Source organism: Culex pipiens, chromosome 3, assembly GCF_016801865.2.
Source record: "Culex pipiens pallens isolate TS chromosome 3, TS_CPP_V2, whole genome shotgun sequence".
Taxonomy (NCBI): Eukaryota; Metazoa; Arthropoda; class Insecta; order Diptera; family Culicidae; genus Culex; species Culex pipiens.
The window spans coordinates 31,348,593-31,370,290 of NC_068939.1; the positions used below are offsets into that span (position 1 = coordinate 31,348,593).

At 39.6% G+C, this 21,698-nt stretch overlaps 1 protein-coding gene across 9 annotated transcripts in view; it reads right to left on the bottom strand.

The window, feature by feature from the left end:
• LOC120422320 (diuretic hormone receptor-like) overlaps nt 1-21,698 on the bottom strand; it is a 185,981-nt gene that overhangs the window by 70,853 nt on the left and 93,430 nt on the right. For all 9 annotated transcript variants that reach the window (XR_008212426.1, XR_008212427.1, XM_039585710.2 and 6 more), the window contains one exon: nt 20,974-21,073. Coding sequence is in view for 7 of the 9 variants with exons in the window: in XM_039585710.2 (XP_039441644.1) it covers nt 20,974-21,073 (100 nt within the window). In the remaining 2 variants the exon portion in view is untranslated. The remainder of the gene's footprint in view (nt 1-20,973; nt 21,074-21,698) is intronic.

Below are 21,698 nucleotides of genomic sequence, written 5' to 3' on the forward strand. Positions count from 1 at the left end.
TATGGCGCTTCTCGTCGTTTCCCTCTTCCGTCAGATCCTTCTCATCACCGTTAAAATTTACTTTATCGTACTTGTTCGAAAAGCGGATGTAAATCTGCTTCGACTTCAATTTCGTCCACCTGGCCACCACCACCGAATACAACCGGTGCAAATCCACATCCCGACCTCCGATCTTCGGCAACCGCATAAACTGCGTCCTACAAAAACAAACAAAATTAATCACAAACGCCACCAAACACCCAAGCTTCCTTCTTACCAACTCCGGTCGTGAAACAGCTGCAGGTCCTGCAGGAAGCTGGCCTTGTCCTTTTTCGAAAACCAACTTTCCCCCCGACCTCGTCCCGCACCGGCACCACCCACCTTCCGCTGCTGTGTCCGCGTCCGACTCCTGGCTGTGGCCGCGTCCAGATTTGATTCGCTTCGTGGACAAATCACTCACCACCGGCACTACCAAAATGTTTGTTTACATTTTGTACTTAGGCGTACACGGTTACACGAGAACGACGAAATGAAAGAAATTATGTAGTCGAATTAAAAGTAAAAACTTTTAAATCAGTTAGCAATGAGATTTTTAAAAACTGTAGCAGTAAAAGTTTTCATATTCAAAACAAGAAAAAAACTTTTAATGGAGCAAATTTTGACCACTTTTTATTTCAACAGTAAGTTACTTTTGCCATTACAGTAATATTTTTTTGTGTGTATGATTTGATTTGTTCTTATTTGTTTGTTTGTATGGAAATTTGGTGGACATTTTGGTAAAAAGTATATCTTTCCCAGTTACTTTAAGGGAAACCTCTTGAAGAGTATCGGGGTGGTATTTACAAAGCAGATTTTGTGGCAATGTTTACTCAATTTATTTAATGTTTTTTTTGTGTGAATGTTAACACTCCAAAGGTTGCGGGTTCAGTGCCACACGCAGAAAAATATTTTGTAGAATCAGCCTGCACGAGGTTTGATTCAACAACATTTTTGTTGAATATAATCAACGCCGATTTTGCGTTGAAACAAACCTTGATTTTCTCAATTCCACAAAAATCTTTTGTTGTTTTGATTCAACAAAAATCTTGATTTTCACATCAACAAAACGTTTTGTTGATTCAAATATACCTTATTTTTCTGCGTGCAGCAGTGGAGGCGATAAGTGGTGCAGCAGCGATTTTTGTCTTTCTTTTGTTTGACGTTTTTTAGGTGTGCATGATGCAGGACGTGGGTAAAAAGTAATTTCAATTATTTTCAATTATCATTTTAGTGGCAACAGTATCATTTTAAATTGTGTTTAAAATTTTTTTTACAGCTTCTTGGATCATTTATAAAAAAATAAAACCATTCACATTAACGACCCCCGGGTCTTTTGTGGTCTCTATTGCAAGTTTTTGCTCGAACCTAGGAGTCCGAAGGCTTGAATGGGGAGAGCACCCAAACCTCTTTCTACTCCAAGGAACCTTCCACCCCAGTGTTTGAACTGACGACCTTTGGATTGCGAGTCCAACCGTCGCCAGCGATTCCACTGGAGTAGGTTTGGTTTGGTGTGTTGTTTGTACTTATGGCATGGAGACGACTCCTACACCTGGAATGACTTAACGGACTAACAACCAAGGCCGGGACCGACATTTTACTTCCTCATCCGATGGAAGGTTGGAGCAGACGGGAATCGAACCCAGAATCATCCGCTTACAAAGCGGACAGCGTAACCATTCGGCCACGCACTGCCGAATCATTTATAAATGAACTGCTTATATGTATTTATCTATTCTTCATTTGATTTATTTGAATCATTCCTATTCCTTGCCCTTTTTTCTACCATTCCTCCATATCATATATGATCAAATTTCATTAACTAACGACAGTTACTGAAATAGCAATGGAACCCTCTGAAGAGTTTGTCTTTAAAATATAATTATCTTTCTTCCAGCTTCCGGGAATCTTCTTCAATTTTACTGCATACATTTTTATCTATTAACTATATGATTTATTTAAATGTTTATATCCTTCCCTATCATAATCCTTTTCTTTCAGCAATGGAACCATCTGGAGCATTTGTCTTTTTAATTATAGTTAATTGTTTTGCAGCTTCTCGGAATCATCTTTAAAATTACTGCTTATTTGTATTTATCTTTTCACTGTAAGAATTATTTTTATATTCATATCTACCATTCCCCCATACAATATATCTTGAGTTTTTTTTAAAAGGACCTTTAACTTTTTGTCTTCCATATTTTTATAGGACCTTTTAAAAAAAAACTCTGGATATGATAAAATTTAATGACAAAAAAGAACATGGGGTGTAATCTAATCATATGTTCTTCCAGGATACTTTCTTCGGATTCGCTGCGCTTGTGTTCGATTAGATTAGTAGAATTGTTAACATTCAATACGTTGCCTTTTTATATGTAAGTACCAATAATACATGAACATTTTAAATAATTTAGTTTCTAAGAATTAGTTTAAGAATTATTTTTATTTGCAGGAACTGATAGATCTTCGCAACAAATTTTCTTATCAATGTATTTTTTTGTTTCTTTATTTTTTTTTTTCATTTCACCTCAATGAACTAACAACGCACGTAAGATGTATTGAGAACAAAATTCAGCTGGATGAGCAGGGAATGTGCTTGAAAATATTTTTTTCCCTTTTTGTTTTATTTCTAAATTTCAGCACACAAAAATCTACAAACATCTGCATTTCTATATAAGGCACTTTGTGTTTTTTTCAGTTTTAGATGAACTTGAAACAACACAATCAGAATCCTGAAGGAACCTGAACGGGTATTCTGCTTGGGCGGATGAAATTTGTATGAAAGGCGAATCGAGGGCGGGCCAAGGCGGTTTGGCTTTTCGGGCGGATGAACTTTATATGGGAAGCGTATCGAGGGCGACCCGCTGGCGGACCAACCTCAAAAGCGGACGAATTGTGTATAAGAGGCGCATCGAAAGCGAGCCAAGGTGTTTGGTTCTTTTCAGGCGGATGAACTTCATATAGGGGGCGGATCTGAGGCGACCCGCTGGAGGACCAACCTACAGGGGCGGTCGAACCGTATATGAGAGGCGCATCAAGGGCGAGCCAAAGCGGTTGGGGCTTTTTGGCCGTTAAAATTTCATATGGGGGGCGTATCAAGGGCGACCCGCTGGCGGACCAATCTACAGGGGCGGCTGAACCGTATATGAGAGGCGCATCGAGGGCGGGCCAAGGCGGTTGGGGCTTTTTGGGCGGATGAATTTTATATGAAGGGCGTATCAAGGGCGACCCGCTGGGGGACCAATTTACAGGGGCGGCTGAACCGTATATGAGAGGCGCATCGAGGGCGAGCCAAGGCGGTTGGGTCTTTTTGGGCGGATGAATTTTATATGGGGGGCGAATCAAGGGCGACCCGCTGGCGGACCAATCTACAGGGGCGGCTGAACCGTATATGAGAGGCGCATCGAGGACGAGCCAAAGCGGTTGGGTCTTTTTGGGCGGATGAATTTTATATGAAGGGCGTATCAAGGGCGACCCGCTGGCGGACCAACCTACAGGGGCGGTCGAACCGTATATGAGAGGCGGGTCGAGGGCGAGCCAAGGCGGTTAGGGCTTTTTAGGCGGATGTACTTTCTATGGGAGGCATATCGAGGGCGACCCGCTGGCGGACCATCCTAAAGGGGCGGTTGAACCATACAAAACGGCGTATGTGGGGCGGATGAACGGCGGGTGAAACATTTCAAGGCAAACCTGGGCGACCCCGGGGCGGGTCGCTGGCGGACCAACGTCACGATAAAAAAACTGATCGTGCGCCAAATTGTTGCAAATTTTATCCGCCAGCGGGTCGCCCGTGGTCCGCCAATTCAAACGCCCGCGGATCGCCAGAGCGGTTTGGCGGTCCGCCAGCGAACCGCCGGCGGGCTGCCCAGTCAATGTGGGATGCTGCTTTTCCAAGCTGTGTAGTACCGCAAATGGAGACTGCACTGTTTTACTTTTTTCTTTCTTTTTTTGCAACCCTCAACTCCTCCTCAATCGTTCCATTTTCATCGCATTCACAGAACGACAAACGAACGGACGAACGTCTGCTGCTCGTCTATTATTTTTGCTTCGACAGCTGTGTTGTGCTGGATCTCTTCCCTGTAGCTCCATCTCTATCCCACATTGACTGGGCAGCCCGCCGGCGGTTCGCTGGCGGACCGCCAAACCGCTCTGGCGATCCGCGGGCGTTTGAATTGGCGGACCACGGGCGACCCGCTGGCGGATAAAATTTGCAACAATTTGGCGCACGATCAGTTTTTGGCTTCCTCTCCGAGGAATGCCATATAAAATCACTTGAAAATTGGCCAAAAAATGTCACTGCGATTTCTCGGAACTGGCTGAACGGATTTGGACACTTCCGGTTGCATTCGATCCCTCTTAGCTTCCGATAAGTCGCTATTGAAAATCTTCCCCGTAGCACTTTCCTGTCAAAAGATATTTAAGAAAAACGATTTGCAAACCTAAAACTGAAAAACAAAAAACGATGAAAATTTTTCAAAATTGCTTCATTTTTGCATAACTAGGTAGTCTGGAATGTCCTCCTTCCCGGGCTGAAACGGGACAAAAATCCATTGGAATTTGCCAAAGTTACAGCCACTTTAAGAAAACTGTTTGCATTCAGCCACCTTCAAATCGACTAAAACGAGGCCAAAATTAACCGAAATGTCGGCATGTTGCACATTTTTGGAAAGCTCTTTCAAAACCCAATCCACTGAGATACATATCTCGACGAATTATTAAGCTTAGTCGTTAATATCTGCGCTAAACTGCTATTTTTGACGATACCAATGCATTATCACATGCTGGTTCGCCCATCCGGCTAAAAAACCCACAACTATTATACTTCATTCGAAAGCATTTTTCATCGTGCTTCGAATGTCATCTTAGGAAATAAAATTCCCTTTGTGAATCGCGTCCAGCATGCAAATATTTCACCCGACCTCAAATCAGGTCCAAAATAGCCTCAAAAGTCGAGCGGCCGGAAGATTGCTCGAAAACTCAAGTCGAGCACCTTCCGGCCGGAAGATTGCTCGACAACGCGCAGGGAGAAAAAAAAAACAAATCAGCTCAGAGAGCGAGCGGGAGAGAACGAGATTCGAACCCACAGGCAAAAATAAAACTCTGGGGCGCGCCCTAGCTCACTACGCCAACTCGACTTGCTGAGAAGAGTGCAACAAGAACGCGACCAACTGGTCGCAATTGGTTTACGGCAGACTATTTTATTTTGGGGGAACCCGAGTTTTGGCTTCCTCTCCGAGGAATGCCATATAAAATCACTTGAAAATTGGCCAAAAAATGTCACTGCGATTTCTCGGAACTGGCTGAACGGATTTGGACACTTCCGGTTGCATTCGATCCCTCTTAGCTTCCGATAAGTCGCTATTGAAAATCTTCCCCGTAGCACTTTCCTGTCAAAAGATATTTAAGAAAAACGATTTGCAAACCTAAAACTGAAAAACAAAAAACGATGAAAATTTTTCAAAATTGCTTCATTTTTGCATAACTAGGTAGTCTGGAATGTCCTCCTTCCCGGGCTGAAACGGGACAAAAATCCATTGGAATTTGCCAAAGTTACAGCCACTTTAAGAAAACTGTTTGCATTCAGCCACCTTCAAATCGACTAAAACGAGGCCAAAATTAACCGAAATGTCGGCATGTTGCACATTTTTGGAAAGCTCTTTCAAAACCCAATCCACTGAGATACATATCTCGACGAATTATTAAGCTTAGTCGTTAATATCTGCGCTAAACTGCTATTTTTGACGATACCAATGCATTATCACATGCTGGTTCGCCCATCCGGCTAAAAAACCCACAACTATTATACTTCATTCGAAAGCATTTTTCATCGTGCTTCGAATGTCATCTTAGGAAATAAAATTCCCTTTGTGAATCGCGTCCAGCATGCAAATATTTCACCCGACCTCAAATCAGGTCCAAAATAGCCTCAAAAGTCGAGCGGCCGGAAGATTGCTCGAAAACTCAAGTCGAGCACCTTCCGGCCGGAAGATTGCTCGACAACGCGCAGGGAGAAAAAAAAAACAAATCAGCTCAGAGAGCGAGCGGGAGAGAACGAGATTCGAACCCACAGGCAAAAATAAAACTCTGGGGCGCGCCCTAGCTCACTACGCCAACTCGACTTGCTGAGAAGAGTGCAACAAGAACGCGACCAACTGGTCGCAATTGGTTTACGGCAGACTATTTTATTTTGGGGGAACCCGAGTTTTGGCTTCCTCTCCGAGGAATGCCATATAAAATCACTTGAAAATTGGCCAAAAAATGTCACTGCGATTTCTCGGAACTGGCTGAACGGATTTGGACACTTCCGGTTGCATTCGATCCCTCTTAGCTTCCGATAAGTCGCTATTGAAAATCTTCCCCGTAGCACTTTCCTGTCAAAAGATATTTAAGAAAAACGATTTGCAAACCTAAAACTGAAAAACAAAAAACGATGAAAATTTTTCAAAATTGCTTCATTTTTGCATAACTAGGTAGTCTGGAATGTCCTCCTTCCCGGGCTGAAACGGGACAAAAATCCATTGGAATTTGCCAAAGTTACAGCCACTTTAAGAAAACTGTTTGCATTCAGCCACCTTCAAATCGACTAAAACGAGGCCAAAATTAACCGAAATGTCGGCATGTTGCACATTTTTGGAAAGCTCTTTCAAAACCCAATCCACTGAGATACATATCTCGACGAATTATTAAGCTTAGTCGTTAATATCTGCGCTAAACTGCTATTTTTGACGATACCAATGCATTATCACATGCTGGTTCGCCCATCCGGCTAAAAAACCCACAACTATTATACTTCATTCGAAAGCATTTTTCATCGTGCTTCGAATGTCATCTTAGGAAATAAAATTCCCTTTGTGAATCGCGTCCAGCATGCAAATATTTCACCCGACCTCAAATCAGGTCCAAAATAGCCTCAAAAGTCGAGCGGCCGGAAGATTGCTCGAAAACTCAAGTCGAGCACCTTCCGGCCGGAAGATTGCTCGACAACGCGCAGGGAGAAAAAAAAAAACAAATCAGCTCAGAGAGCGAGCGGGAGAGAACGAGATTCGAACCCACAGGCAAAAATAAAACTCTGGGGCGCGCCCTAGCTCACTACGCCAACTCGACTTGCTGAGAAGAGTGCAACAAGAACGCGACCAACTGGTCGCAATTGGTTTACGGCAGACTATTTTATTTTGGGGGAACCCGAGTTTTGGCTTCCTCTCCGAGGAATGCCATATAAAATCACTTGAAAATTGGCCAAAAAATGTCACTGCGATTTCTCGGAACTGGCTGAACGGATTTGGACACTTCCGGTTGCATTCGATCCCTCTTAGCTTCCGATAAGTCGCTATTGAAAATCTTCCCCGTAGCACTTTCCTGTCAAAAGATATTTAAGAAAAACGATTTGCAAACCTAAAACTGAAAAACAAAAAACGATGAAAATTTTTCAAAATTGCTTCATTTTTGCATAACTAGGTAGTCTGGAATGTCCTCCTTCCCGGGCTGAAACGGGACAAAAATCCATTGGAATTTGCCAAAGTTACAGCCACTTTAAGAAAACTGTTTGCATTCAGCCACCTTCAAATCGACTAAAACGAGGCCAAAATTAACCGAAATGTCGGCATGTTGCACATTTTTGGAAAGCTCTTTCAAAACCCAATCCACTGAGATACATATCTCGACGAATTATTAAGCTTAGTCGTTAATATCTGCGCTAAACTGCTATTTTTGACGATACCAATGCATTATCACATGCTGGTTCGCCCATCCGGCTAAAAAACCCACAACTATTATACTTCATTCGAAAGCATTTTTCATCGTGCTTCGAATGTCATCTTAGGAAATAAAATTCCCTTTGTGAATCGCGTCCAGCATGCAAATATTTCACCCGACCTCAAATCAGGTCCAAAATAGCCTCAAAAACGTCTTAGCCAAGCCAAGACAAGTCAAGTCATTTCGGGAAATGACAATATGTATCGCGTTCTTAGATACCTATCCTTGAGCCATCGATCGACTCCGTTAGCGATACACTTTTTACCCTTTCTTAAATTTTCACTTTAGCTACGGAATGTGAGAGCGGAATGCGAGAGATGGAGAGAGTTTACGGAAATTATGACTTGTTCGAGCACTGCATTAGTTTTTACGCCGTGTCAGCATTAGACAGCTCGCATGCATTGTTCACATGGATTTTCGTCGACAGACCGTAGGCGTATTTTACTTTTACTGGGATAGAATAGCATTCAATTTAGTAAGTCTATAGACTATATACTTTATAAAGTAATATGCTTTCTGTCAAAAAGGATCGCAAAGTTATTACTTTAAATTGTTTTAAAAATCCATTTTAAATCCTTTGCGGTTGTATAAAGTGTCATGGTACCCAGAAATTTAAGCTTTATCATTGTGAATAATAATATTAGCAATTTAGTTGAATTTTAGAACTCAATCAACGAATTGTCTATATATATACAATGTATATTATACATGTACATTCTCAATATAAAAATTTGTGTATGAACCGAGAAGAGGAAGCCCCCATTCACCTAGGTGGATTAAGTAACGTTTTTTATCGTGACGTTGGTCCGCCAGCGACCCGCCCCGGGGTCGCCCAGGTTTGCCTTGAAATGTTTCACCCGCCGTTCATCCGCCCCACATACGCCGTTTTGTATGGTTCAACCGCCCCTTTAGGATGGTCCGCCAGCGGGTCGCCCTCGATATGCCTCCCATAGAAAGTACATCCGCCTAAAAAGCCCTAACCGCCTTGGCTCGCCCTCGACCCGCCTCTCATATACGGTTCGACCGCCCCTGTAGGTTGGTCCGCCAGCGGGTCGCCCTTGATACGCCCTTCATATAAAATTCATCCGCCCAAAAAGACCCAACCGCTTTGGCTCGTCCTCGATGCGCCTCTCATATACGGTTCAGCCGCCCCTGTAGATTGGTCCGCCAGCGGGTCGCCCTTGATTCGCCCCCCATATAAAATTCATCCGCCCAAAAAGACCCAACCGCCTTGGCTCGCCCTCGATGCGCCTCTCATATACGGTTCAGCCGCCCCTGTAAATTGGTCCCCCAGCGGGTCGCCCTTGATACGCCCTTCATATAAAATTCATCCGCCCAAAAAGCCCCAACCGCCTTGGCCCGCCCTCGATGCGCCTCTCATATACGGTTCAGCCGCCCCTGTAGATTGGTCCGCCAGCGGGTCGCCCTTGATACGCCCCCCATATGAAATTTTAACGGCCAAAAAGCCCCAACCGCTTTGGCTCGCCCTTGATGCGCCTCTCATATACGGTTCGACCGCCCCTGTAGGTTGGTCCTCCAGCGGGTCGCCTCAGATCCGCCCCCTATATGAAGTTCATCCGCCTGAAAAGAACCAAACACCTTGGCTCGCTTTCGATGCGCCTCTTATACACAATTCGTCCGCTTTTGAGGTTGGTCCGCCAGCGGGTCGCCCTCGATACGCTTCCCATATAAAGTTCATCCGCCCGAAAAGCCAAACAGCCTTGGCCCGCCCTCGATACGCCTTTCATACAAATTTCATCCGCACAAGCAGAATACCCGTTCAGGTTCCTTCAGGATTCTGATTGTGTTGTTTCAAGTTCATCTAAAACTGAAAAAAACACAAAGTGCCTTATATAGAAATGCAGATGTTTGTAGATTTTTGTGTGCTGAAATTTAGAAATAAAACAAAAAGGGAAAAAAATATTTTCAAGCACATTCCCTGCTCATCCAGCTGAATTTTGTTCTCAATACATCTTACGTGCGTTGTTAGTTCATTGAGGTGAAATGAAGAAAAAAAATAAAGAAACAAAAAAATACATTGATAAGAAAATTTGTTGCGAAGATCTATCAGTTCCTGCAAATAAAAATAATTCTTAAACTAATTCTTAGAAACTAAATTATTTAAAATGTTCATGTATTATTGGTACTTACATATAAAAAGGCAACGTATTGAATGTTAACAATTCTACTAATCTAATCGAACACAAGCGCAGCGAATCCGAAGAAAGTATCCTGGAAGAACATATGATTAGATTACACCCCATGTTCTTTTTTGTCATTAAATTTTATCATATCCAGAGTTTTTTTTTAAAAGGTCCTATAAAAATATGGAAGACAAAAAGTTAAAGGTCCTTTTAAAAAAAACTCAAGATATATTGTATGGGGGAATGGTAGATATGAATATAAAAATAAATCTTACAGTGAAAAGATAAATACAAATAAGCAGTAATTTTAAAGATGATTCCGAGAAGCTGCAAAACAATTAACTATAATTAAAAAGACAAATGCTCCAGATGGTTCCATTGCTGAAGTAAAAGGAATATGATAAGGAAGGATATACACATTTAAATAAATCATATAGTTAAAAGATAAAAATGTAGGCAGTAAAATTGAAGAAGATTCCCGGAAGCTGGAAGAAAGATAATTATATTTTAAAGACAAATTCTTCAGATGGTTCCATTGCTATTTCAGTAACTGTCGTTAGTTAATGAAATTTGATCATATATGATATGGAGGAATGGTAGAAAAAAGGGCAAGGAATAGGAATGATTCAAATAAATCAAATGAAGAATAGATAAATACATATAAGCAGTTCATTTATAAATGATTCGGCAGTGCGTGGCCGAATGGTTACGCTGTCCGCTTTGTAAGCGGATGATTCTGGGTTCGATTCCCGTCTGCTCCAACCTTCCATCGGATGAGGAAGTAAAATGTCGGTCCCGGCCTTGGTTGTTAGTCCGTTAAGTCATTCCAGGTGTAGGAGTCGTCTCCATGCCATAAGTACAAACAACACACCAAACCAAACCTACTCCAGTGGAATCGCTGGCGACGGTTGGACTCGCAATCCAAAGGTCGTCAGTTCAAACACTGGGGTGGAAGGTTCCTTGGAGTAGAAAGAGGTTTGGGTGCTCTCCCCATTCAAGCCTTCGGACTCCTAGGTTCGAGCAAAAACTTGCAATAGAGACCACAAAAGACCCGGGGGTCGTTAATGTGAATGGTTTTATTTTTTTATAAATGATCCAAGAAGCTGTAAAAAAAATTTTAAACACAATTTAAAATGATACTGTTGCCACTAAAATGATAATTGAAAATAATTGAAATTACTTTTTACCCACGTCCTGCATCATGCACACCTAAAAAACGTCAAACAAAAGAAAGACAAAAATCGCTGCTGCACCACTTATCGCCTCCACTGCTGCACGCAGAAAAATAAGGTATATTTGAATCAACAAAACGTTTTGTTGATGTGAAAATCAAGATTTTTGTTGAATCAAAACAACAAAAGATTTTTGTGGAATTGAGCAAATCAAGGTTTGTTTCAACGCAAAATCGGCGTTGATTATATTCAACAAAAATGTTGTTGAATCAAACCTCGTGCAGGCTGATTCTACAAAATATTTTTCTGCGTGTGGCACTGAACCCGCAACCTTTGGAGTGTTAACATTCACACAAAAAAAACATTAAATAAATTGAGTAAACATTGCCACAAAATCTGCTTTGTAAATACCACCCCGATACTCTTCAAGAGGTTTCCCTTAAAGTAACTGGGAAAGATATACTTTTTACCAAAATGTCCACCAAATTTCCATACAAACAAACAAATAAGAACAAATCAAATCATACACACAAAAAAATATTACTGTAATGGCAAAAGTAACTTACTGTTGAAATAAAAAGTGGTCAAAATTTGCTCCATTAAAAGTTTTTTTCTTGTTTTGAATATGAAAACTTTTACTGCTACAGTTTTTAAAAATCTCATTGCTAACTGATTTAAAAGTTTTTACTTTTAATTCGACTACATAATTTCTTTCATTTCGTCGTTCTCGTGTAACCGTGTACGCCTAAGTACAAAATGTAAACAAACATTTTGGTAGTGCCGGTGGTGAGTGATTTGTCCACGAAGCGAATCAAATCCGGACGCGGCCACAGCCAGGAGTCGGACGCGGACACAGCAGCGGAAGGTGGGTGGTGCCGGTGCGGGACGAGGTCGGGGGGAAAGTTGGTTTTCGAAAAAGGACAAGGCCAGCTTCCTGCAGGACCTGCAGCTGTTTCACGACCGGAGTTGGTAAGAAGGAAGCTTGGGTGTTTGGTGGCGTTTGTGATTAATTTTGTTTGTTTTTGTAGGACGCAGTTTATGCGGTTGCCGAAGATCGGAGGTCGGGATGTGGATTTGCACCGGTTGTATTCGGTGGTGGTGGCCAGGTGGACGAAATTGAAGTCGAAGCAGATTTACATCCGCTTTTCGAACAAGTACGATAAAGTAAATTTTAACGGTGATGAGAAGGATCTGACGGAAGAGGGAAACGACGAGAAGCGCCATAATCGGAGGTGGTCAGCGCAGATGTTGCACTCGGTGCCGGCGGTTTACGACCATCAGCAGCATTATGTGCCGGAAGTGATGACGGGACAGTGTGGGATGCCCTGAGGGTCCGGAGTCCATTTTTCGTTGCGGGAAATGTTTGACGATTATTACCTAAACATCCAGAAGAACAGTTTGCACCAGTTCTGGATGGACCGTCTGTACGAAAGTCGCAAGTCCTGGAGTTGACGTACTCGGATTACTTCCAGAGGTTCGAGCGAGATCCGACGAACCTGATCGAGAACATCTACCTGCAATACCGAAGAAGTCACCGGTGAGTATTAAGAATGTGCTCCGTGTCTCACCAATTTCATTTACTTTCAAACTCTTTCAGCAACTTCCGCCCACAAACGCAGCTTCGGCGGGATGAACTTTGACGGCGAGTTGGAACATCTTTGTCATTCTCGAAAGAGGACGAAGTGATCGGGAACTATCCGTTCAGGCGCTTTACTTCCCAGCCGGAAAACGTCGACTTCCCTTCCCGAATCAACAACCAATGGCCAACTCCTCCAAGCCTGTCCTGATGATGGCCGGCAACGAGACCACCCTGTTCTCTACAACGCTGTCGCGCTCCAAAATGAAGGCCGCGATGTTGCTGCCCTACGAAACGTCCATCCGTAACCTGCTCAGCCTGGGGTCTTCGGACGCGGAAGTTGGCTAACCATAAGCAGATGCGTTAAATACAACAATAAAACGAAAACATACTGTTTTAATATTAAAATATTGAAATAAAATCCATCACATTTTTCGAAAATCATCACTGTAATGTTAAGTGTTATTTATTCTTACCATAACAAGTTTTTTCTTATATGAAAAATAAAAAACTTTTACCGATACAACGATTTTGTTCCAGAAATGCATGGTAGTATCAAAAACTTTCCAACTTTTAAATTAAAAAGTTTGAACTTTCTACGAATATTCACCAACGCGAACTTTTAATCCAACGAACGATCTTTTTAAATTTAGAGTATTTTTTCTTTGTGTGTAACAACAATGAAACATATCAAATTCTAAGTATTCCAAATGATTGCACATCTGCCAACAATATTTATAAGGGGTGTCACATAAATTACACCAACAATTACGATTATTCTTGCAAAACAACCTTCAATCACCATTTCAAACGCACTTTTTACTGTTTGTTTACATAAGTAAACAATCTAAACATCACAACACTTCTCCCAACACAAACTTAACAACGAAAATCAGCAGCCGCCGATTAAATAACAACACCCACCGAAGCTCGTTGAAAACTGACTGAAATGTCAAATTCGAAATAAATTCCTTCAGATGCAAACCGCCACGGCAATCAGCCTTTGACTCGCCGCGGCGATTGAGGGGCGAACGATATTGAAACATTTCAGCGATCAGTTTGAACCGCCCAGGCGATGCGCCCATGGCACGCCAAGGCGAATGGAGGGCGGACGAAATTGAAAAATTTCAAATGTCAAATTTCAACCGCCCAGGCGGCCCGCCCTCGGTCCGCCAGGGCGGTTCTAGGGCGGACCACACGATCAGTAACGGCCGCCGATGCGTAACGTCCGCACTGAGTTAATGTGGGATGGCACTCTCTCGCTCTATGCCTGCAGGGTGGGTGCATCGACGCTTTTCCGCTCGTGTGGTTTTTCGCCACAGCAAAGTCAGTATCAATTTTCATTAGAAAGGCAACGCTGAGGATGTGTTTTTTTCTAACTTTTCTCGGGATTTGACTAGAATTACACTGGGCAATGAAAGGTTATATTTTTCTATTTATGTTTAATAATCATTCAATTCTGAAAATCACACAGCTAATGATTAATGAAAAGGTTCCATCTTTATTTTTCATTATCAAGAAATTAGCACAGTTAGTTTCAACTACAAAGTAATTTTAGTAATGTTCCTCGTGAAATATTAATGCATTTGTTTTTGTTTTTTTTATTATTATGAACATTAAAAAAAATGCTTTTATCGATGATTTCTTTTTTTAAATACCATAGCCGTATTGTTGAACTGATTCGTTGGCGTTGACCTGTCAAAAATTGATAGCACTGAATACTTTTCCATAATTTTTTGTGTGATCAATTTGATATGATTTGTTGTATTTGATTTGATAGATTTTTGACAGTACAATGAATGATGAAATATCTCGACTGCTAGCCATCAAAATTTCATCCTTTTTGGTCATTTCTCAATCATTTGCAGCCAGAAATGGTGATGGTTTGGAAATTTTGTGTCAAAGGGACTTTTATTTAAAATTGGACGCACTGGTGACGTACTCAGAATTTCCGAAAAAATGTATTTCTAATCAAAAATCTAAATTTGCAAAAAAATAAAAAAGTATAAAAACTGAAATTACGAGCCATGGTTTTAACATTTTAATGAAAAAAGTGTTTTAAAATGCATCATAATACACCTGCCCAGTTGTTTTGCAATCATTAGTTTCCAAAATACCTAAATATTGACGAAAATTTATTTTTTAGCAAAAAAAAGTTTTTGCGGTGCTGTACATTGGAATTTCGTAAAAATTCAAAATACTTTTAAACCAGCCCAATCATGCTTAATATGATTATTAATGCAGAAAAATGCGTTTTAGATTGTGTTAAGTTGATTTGACGTCTATTTTCATTAAAATTTTGAAGATTTTTTAAAAATATTTTTTTGCCCCCTGATTTTTCGGACCAATTTTGAAGGGGGGGGGGGGGGCGACATAAAATTTGAAAAATATTTGCAACGGCCTTCTGTTATTTTGAATATTCAAATATTAAAAAAAACCTAAAATATTAAACAAAAAATCAAACCATCCACATTAACGACCCCAGGGTCTTTTGTGGTCTCTATTGCAAGTTTTTGCTCGAACCTAGGAGTCCGAAGGCTTGAATGGGGAGAGCACCCAAACCTCTTTCTACTCCAAGGAACCTTCCACCCCAGTGTTTGAACTGACGACCTTTGGATTGCGAGTCCAACCGTCGCCAGCGATTCCACCAGAGTAGGCTTGGTTTGGTGTGTTGTTTGTACTTATGGCATGGAGACGACTCCTACACCTGGAATGACCAAGGCCGGGACCGACATTTTACTTCCTCATCCGATGGAAACAATCAAAATTAAAAAAAAATCTGGAATTTTCAAAACATTCAAACATTTTAGATTTCTCATTTTTTTAAAATCCATAATGTGAAAAAGATCTTATCTAAAGGAGTTGACTTTTATGTAAAATCGGACAAACTGGTAGCGTACTAAGAAATCCGAAAAAAATATTTTTAATCAAAAATCAAAATCTGCAATTGAAAAGTAACATTAAAGAAATTTGAAAAAATCATTTTTTATTTTAATTTTTTTAAATTTAATTAATGTTATTTTTGATATTAAAATATTTTAAAAAATCATAATTATTGACAATTAAAAATTAAAAAAAACACTGGAATTTTCAAAACATTCTAACATTTCAGAATTCTAATATTCTCTTCTTCAACTACTTTTAGAAATATAAGATTTTTTTAACATATTGGATTCTAAAAAAAAAAATTGAAATCTGAAATGGTTGAATTGATTTCAGGAATTTAAGAAATTATAGAAATAATAGAATATTTAGAAATTTTTGACACTTTGCAAATTACAGATATTTTAATTGATTTGCAGTTTTAACAATTTGAAAAAAATATTAAGTTTAAAGATATAAATTGCAGTTAAAAAACTAACATTTTAAAAAATCTCAAATTTTATATACTGTGGGAAATCCAAAAGAAAAAATTAAGATTTTTTTTTCAATTTCAAATTTAAATAAATAATAGAAATTTTTAATAAGCAGCTTGAAAAAAAGAAAAAAATTCAAAAGCTTATATATTTTTTAAATTTTTGGCTTTTTTGGAAATTCATTTCTAATAGTTATGGAAATTCTGAGATTTAAAACAAAATTTCATTGCATTTTAAAAATACTTCTTAAAATACATTTACTCCTGAACCAACTTATAATTTTATAAATATTTTTTTTGTGAATCTCAGATGATTTTGCAAAAGTTTCAATTGGAAATTGGACCAATTGATTCCGAGATATCGTCAGTTGAAAATTACAGGATATTTGAAAAAAAAAAACATTTTCATCGATTCTTTGTTAGGCTGTATCTCAGAAACTGTCCGATTTCCAAAGTTCCAAAGAGAAAATTGCAGGACATTTTCCAGCTTATCAAACATATTTTTTCAGGGGTGTTTTTCTTTCAAGAAGTATCTATATAATGCAAAAAATATACCCAGAAGTAGCTTTAACTTAAAAACTAACTTAATCCACCTATTTGGTTGGTGCCTTCCTCACCCTTTTTCTAACATTGGGTGATGGCGTCTAATTTCGTTAAGTTCAGGAATACAAAAAACACACATATCACTCAAGGGCTCATAAGGGGCATCATAAGTGGTCAGAACTCGAGACAGGGTTGCCAGATCTTCAATGTTTTGGACTCGTTGGAAAGGTCTTTTGATTACCTAACCAACGATGGGTCGGATGATGGATCCGGACATTGTTTACATACATTTGAGTGAGATCCGACTACAATAAAGTACATAAATATCACTTAAGTGGTCAGAACTCGAGACAGGGTTGCCAGATCTTCAATGTTTTGGACTCGTTGGAAAAGTCTTTCGATTACCTAACCAACGATGGGTCGGATGATGGATCCGGACATTGTTTACATACATTTAAGTGAGATCCGGCTACAAAAAAAGTACATAAATATCACTTAAGTGGTTATAACTCGAGACAGGGTTGCCAGATTACCAATGTCTTGGACTCGTTGGAAAAGTCTTTCAATTACCTAACTAACGATGTATAACATGATGATGTTTGGTTCAGTTTACCGCCATTTATTCAACTTCCGAAAATATGCGAAAACACATTTTTATACATAACTTTCGAACTACTTATCGAAACTTCAAACAATTCAATAGCACCGTATGGGACCCTAAACCAAGTCAAATGCGACTAGTGGTCAAAATCGGTTCAGCCAGTGCTGAGAAAACTGAGTGACATTATTGGTCACATACACACACACACATACACACACATACCCACACACATACACACACACATACACACAGACATTTGTTCACATTTCGATTCTGAGTCGATATGTATTTTTTTTTGCTGTTTGAGTATTAAGCCACTTAATCCTGATTACGAGAACTATTGTAGCGTGTTACCCATTTTTACTGTTATTGAGCATTTCCAGATCTATAACACAGTCCCTATTGAGAGGGAAAGTGCTGTTCCATCCAGATGCTGTAAACTCCTTTCCTTGTGCCTTGTGCGCTATGTATCGCTAGAACCGCGGTGACAATTTTTTCGTGTCATTTTTCAAGCTCTTCCCAGCAGCTATTATTTGCCGCTCGGGGTCTTGTAAAGACAATTGTCTTTTGTGGTGCTATATTTGCGGTGTTCCCTTTGCTCTAATCTGGACAATGCGACTGGACTGCAGTGCAATACCGATCGGCTGGGCATTATTTACATGCGAAGACACGAGGAAAGTATTTTGGGAAAGAGGCGCAAAGGAATATCCCAAGATCGATCACATGCTTGAAGAGCACGTGAAGCAACCGTTTTATACTCATGCGGTTGCTGCTACCTCTGAACTTAAACCTAAGGCTGCCACCCTGAGAAGAACCCATGACATTCCGCTTATGAGGCGAAACCCGTAACCATTCGGCCACAGAAGGTTGGCGTCGATATGTATACATCAAGGTGGGTTTCCGAGCTTTAAATAAAAAGTTCAATTTTAGAGCAGGATTATAGCCTTACCTCAGTGAGGAAGGCAAAACGGTACATTTCATCAACAAAGTAGTTTTCGATAAAAAATTTGATTATGCTTCAATTGATGATTTTAATTGTTTTTTGTCCAGGTATTAGATATTTTCCAAAAAAAAAAACATAAATTTAAAAATATGGCCATGGCTCAGAAGTTTTCTCCCTAAACATAAAAATTATCAAAAGTTTAGAAATACGTATTTTGGGAATTCAACTGTTAGTAATAAAAAGTTAAATAAATGTTTTGAATTATAATAAAATTCCGATGTACAGCACCAAAAAAACATTTTTTTACGCAAAAAAAAAATTTTTGTCTATACTTAGATTTTTTGGAAACTAATGATTACAAATCAACGGGACATGTGTATAATGCATTTTAAAACACTTTTTAACTGAAAAGTTGAAACCATGGCTCGTTATTCAAATATTTATACTCTTTTATTTTTTTAAACCCCCCCCCCCCCTCGACTTTGTTCAGAGTCTTCAAAACATATGTGCAACGGCATTAGTAGATTGTACATAAACCACGAGGCCTTAAAATTTGAAATTGTCAAGCCTCCCTCCCCCTTTCTGCGTTGCTTTTTTCAGAAACCCCCTCTCATTTAAAAAGGCCATTTTATGATACCTTTGCCTACCCTTAAAATAAACTTTGTACTTATCAAAAAAACACGGTTTGAGAAAATGCGTCAAAAAAAATATTTTTTTAAGAGAATTTCAAAAAAAAAAATCCAATTAAAAACACACTCATTTTAAATTTGTCACCCAGTGTCGCCAATGAATGCCTTGCACTGCAAACAGATGCTAACGGTGGTTGCAAATGAAAGTGCAACGAGAGTTATGCAGATGTGTTGGGTGTATAATTGTGGTGCACCAGCTGAACACCCAACATGACGTTTCAGCTTGCATGCAGAGCTAGGATTCCGAACGAAGAACAATCATCTAACCAAGATTGACACATGGTACGATTTTGCTGAATGGATTGAACTGGCTCACATTTCAAGTCTAATATATTTATTTTTGTTTTCTATCAAAAAATAATAAATATTATAAGAATATCGCCTCAACAAACCTAGATTCAAAAAGGAGTAGATGTTCACAAAGATATCATTCCCAAAGGGACAGAAATTTCCCAAACTTCTGTCGTTTTCCACAAAGGTAAAGAATCTCAAAAGAGATTGTGTCATTAAATTAGTTCATTTCCCTGAAGCCGTTTAGGGGCGGAGAAACTCTTTCCCTCCCCGAAAGAGATAAATTCCCTAATTACGTAAGAGAAAACTTGGCGCGCGACTTAAGCGTGCTGAAGTTATGGCTCAGCTTTTTGGCGTTTTCCGTATCGGGGAAGAAAATTCGCGCGAAGTTTTCCTCCTTTCCGAAATGACGATGAAACTAGTGCATAAGAGGGTCCGTGTCTTGGTTGAAGAATTTCGTTGGATGAAGTGAGCGCGAAAGAAACGTGATGTAAATGAAATTTTTCTGCAGAACTTTTTTTTTATCTCTGGATGAACTGTCAGCGGAGGAGGATTGTGTTGGGTTAGCGATAAAAGAAATCGTTTCCTTAGTTGGATACTTTATGAACTAGTTCGTGACGTCCTGGAAGAGTCTTGAGAGAGAAAAAAATGAATATTGCACAGGATAAAGGAATGTAAGTGGTTGATAAATTAAATTACACTGGAAATAATATAATGGAATAGCTTCAAACAGGATCTTTTTTCTGTGTACTTAAGTTAAAAATAAAATAAATTATATTTAAGCAACCCATTGGAAAAAAACATAAATCGAGTGTTGGTTCATATGTTTGTTATTATAACATTATTAACATTTGGTTAGCTACGCATAATATGACTAACATCAATTCAATTTTAATTGTCAAAATCGTAATCAATTTGTGAAATCACAGATTTGCAGTCTCCTAATAATTACCAACATTCTCTTATGTTCCCTTAAACTGATAAATCCAACTCGACCAATCTCATCTCATGATCAACTTTATGAAAATGGCTCCCTAACTTTCCCGCTCGAAAGCTCTGGATATTTTCCATACACTCGTCGTTGCGGCCTCATAATAATCTAATCCAACGCTTTCTCGAAAGAAGGACCTTATCGCCCAGCATGCCATGCCCGGCCAGCCGGAGGTCCACGTGGCGGGAATATCAATGAAGCCCGCCATGACCTGCTGCGTCGAGTGTGTTGGCAACATAGTTTGGAATAGCTTTTCTGCTTTCTGGCTACTTGGATTGCACGGTAATCGTGACCAGAAGGTTGTGCTGTGCGCGGTATGTATATCTAAAACGTTGCTCGTTCAAATTGGATTAGATGGACTCAACTCGGGAAAGTTGTATTGATTGCTGGTCCGTGGATCATCAGAGGTGCTTCGTGAGGTCATCTATTTAGGATGGATTAAGGTGAGGAGATTTTAGCGAAGCAAATAAACCACTTTATTAGTGAAAATCACCTCATTTCGATGCTAACAAGCTCGGCAATCTACAGATACCGTGACTAATGAACGTTTACTCCAGTTTAACCTAACAAACGTAACCTGAACCGGGCTTGTTTGGTTGGAAAGTTCAATTTGCGGTTTTTCGGCGCCAAACGAAGCAACCTCTAGGGAAAAGGGTTAAGGAGCACGACCAAGGTTCAACGCCTGCTTGGAACCCTGGCACAATGATCAAACTGGGAACCATTCCGGGACAGGAAACTAGCTCTGACATAACCTCAAACTGCTGAACCGAACTTTGCTCACCACACCATGTACAAGTGCAGATGCGATGAGGAAGGAGGGGAAAACATGTGGTCTGGAGTTGATGGCAAGTTTCAACCGGTTTCAACCTTACTTGGGGCTGGGTAATAATAGTTCACGTACCTTCCACGAGCATCCAGAAGAAGTTGGTGAGTGTAAAGTAGTGCAGCAGCGTCACGAAGATGACGCAGCTCGTTAGGCCACCGCCGGAACTACCGGAGAGCTGCAGGAAGAAATGAGATGGAAGAAACAAATGGAGTGAATTTCGGTTAACTCTAAACTGTGTTTTAACCCTCTGCTGCCCAAATTTTTGTTTCGATTTTTTTATTCCCTTGTTTAGGAGGTCATTTTGAGATACTTTTGTGTTTAGGAAAACTTTTTTCGGGTTTCTTCGTACCTTTCCAATATTTTTAAATACATTTATTTCGTTTAGATTTTTTTGTTTTTTTATTAGTAGTGTTCTTCAAACTTCTATCATTATCTTTTGGTTTTCTGTTTTTTTCATCGTGTTCCAAAATCAACACAAAAAAAAAACAAAATAAGATTAAATAAGATATTTACAGTCTTTTTTTTTTTTTTCAAAAATCCAATTGGTTAAATGAAAATTGTATTTTTTTCTCGAATTTTCAGAATGATGTCTGTTTGGAGGCCCCATGATTAAATTGTAACCAGGTTTATTTATTTTTAATATTTTTGACATAACATATCTTCAATGATAGATAACTAAGTGATCAATCAAATTTCACGGATCGTTAAAAATGTTAAAAATTACCTTGTTAATGTGAAATTGGAAATTGTATTTTATGTTTTTTTTTGTCATAATTTCATTAAAAAAACAGAACGCAAAC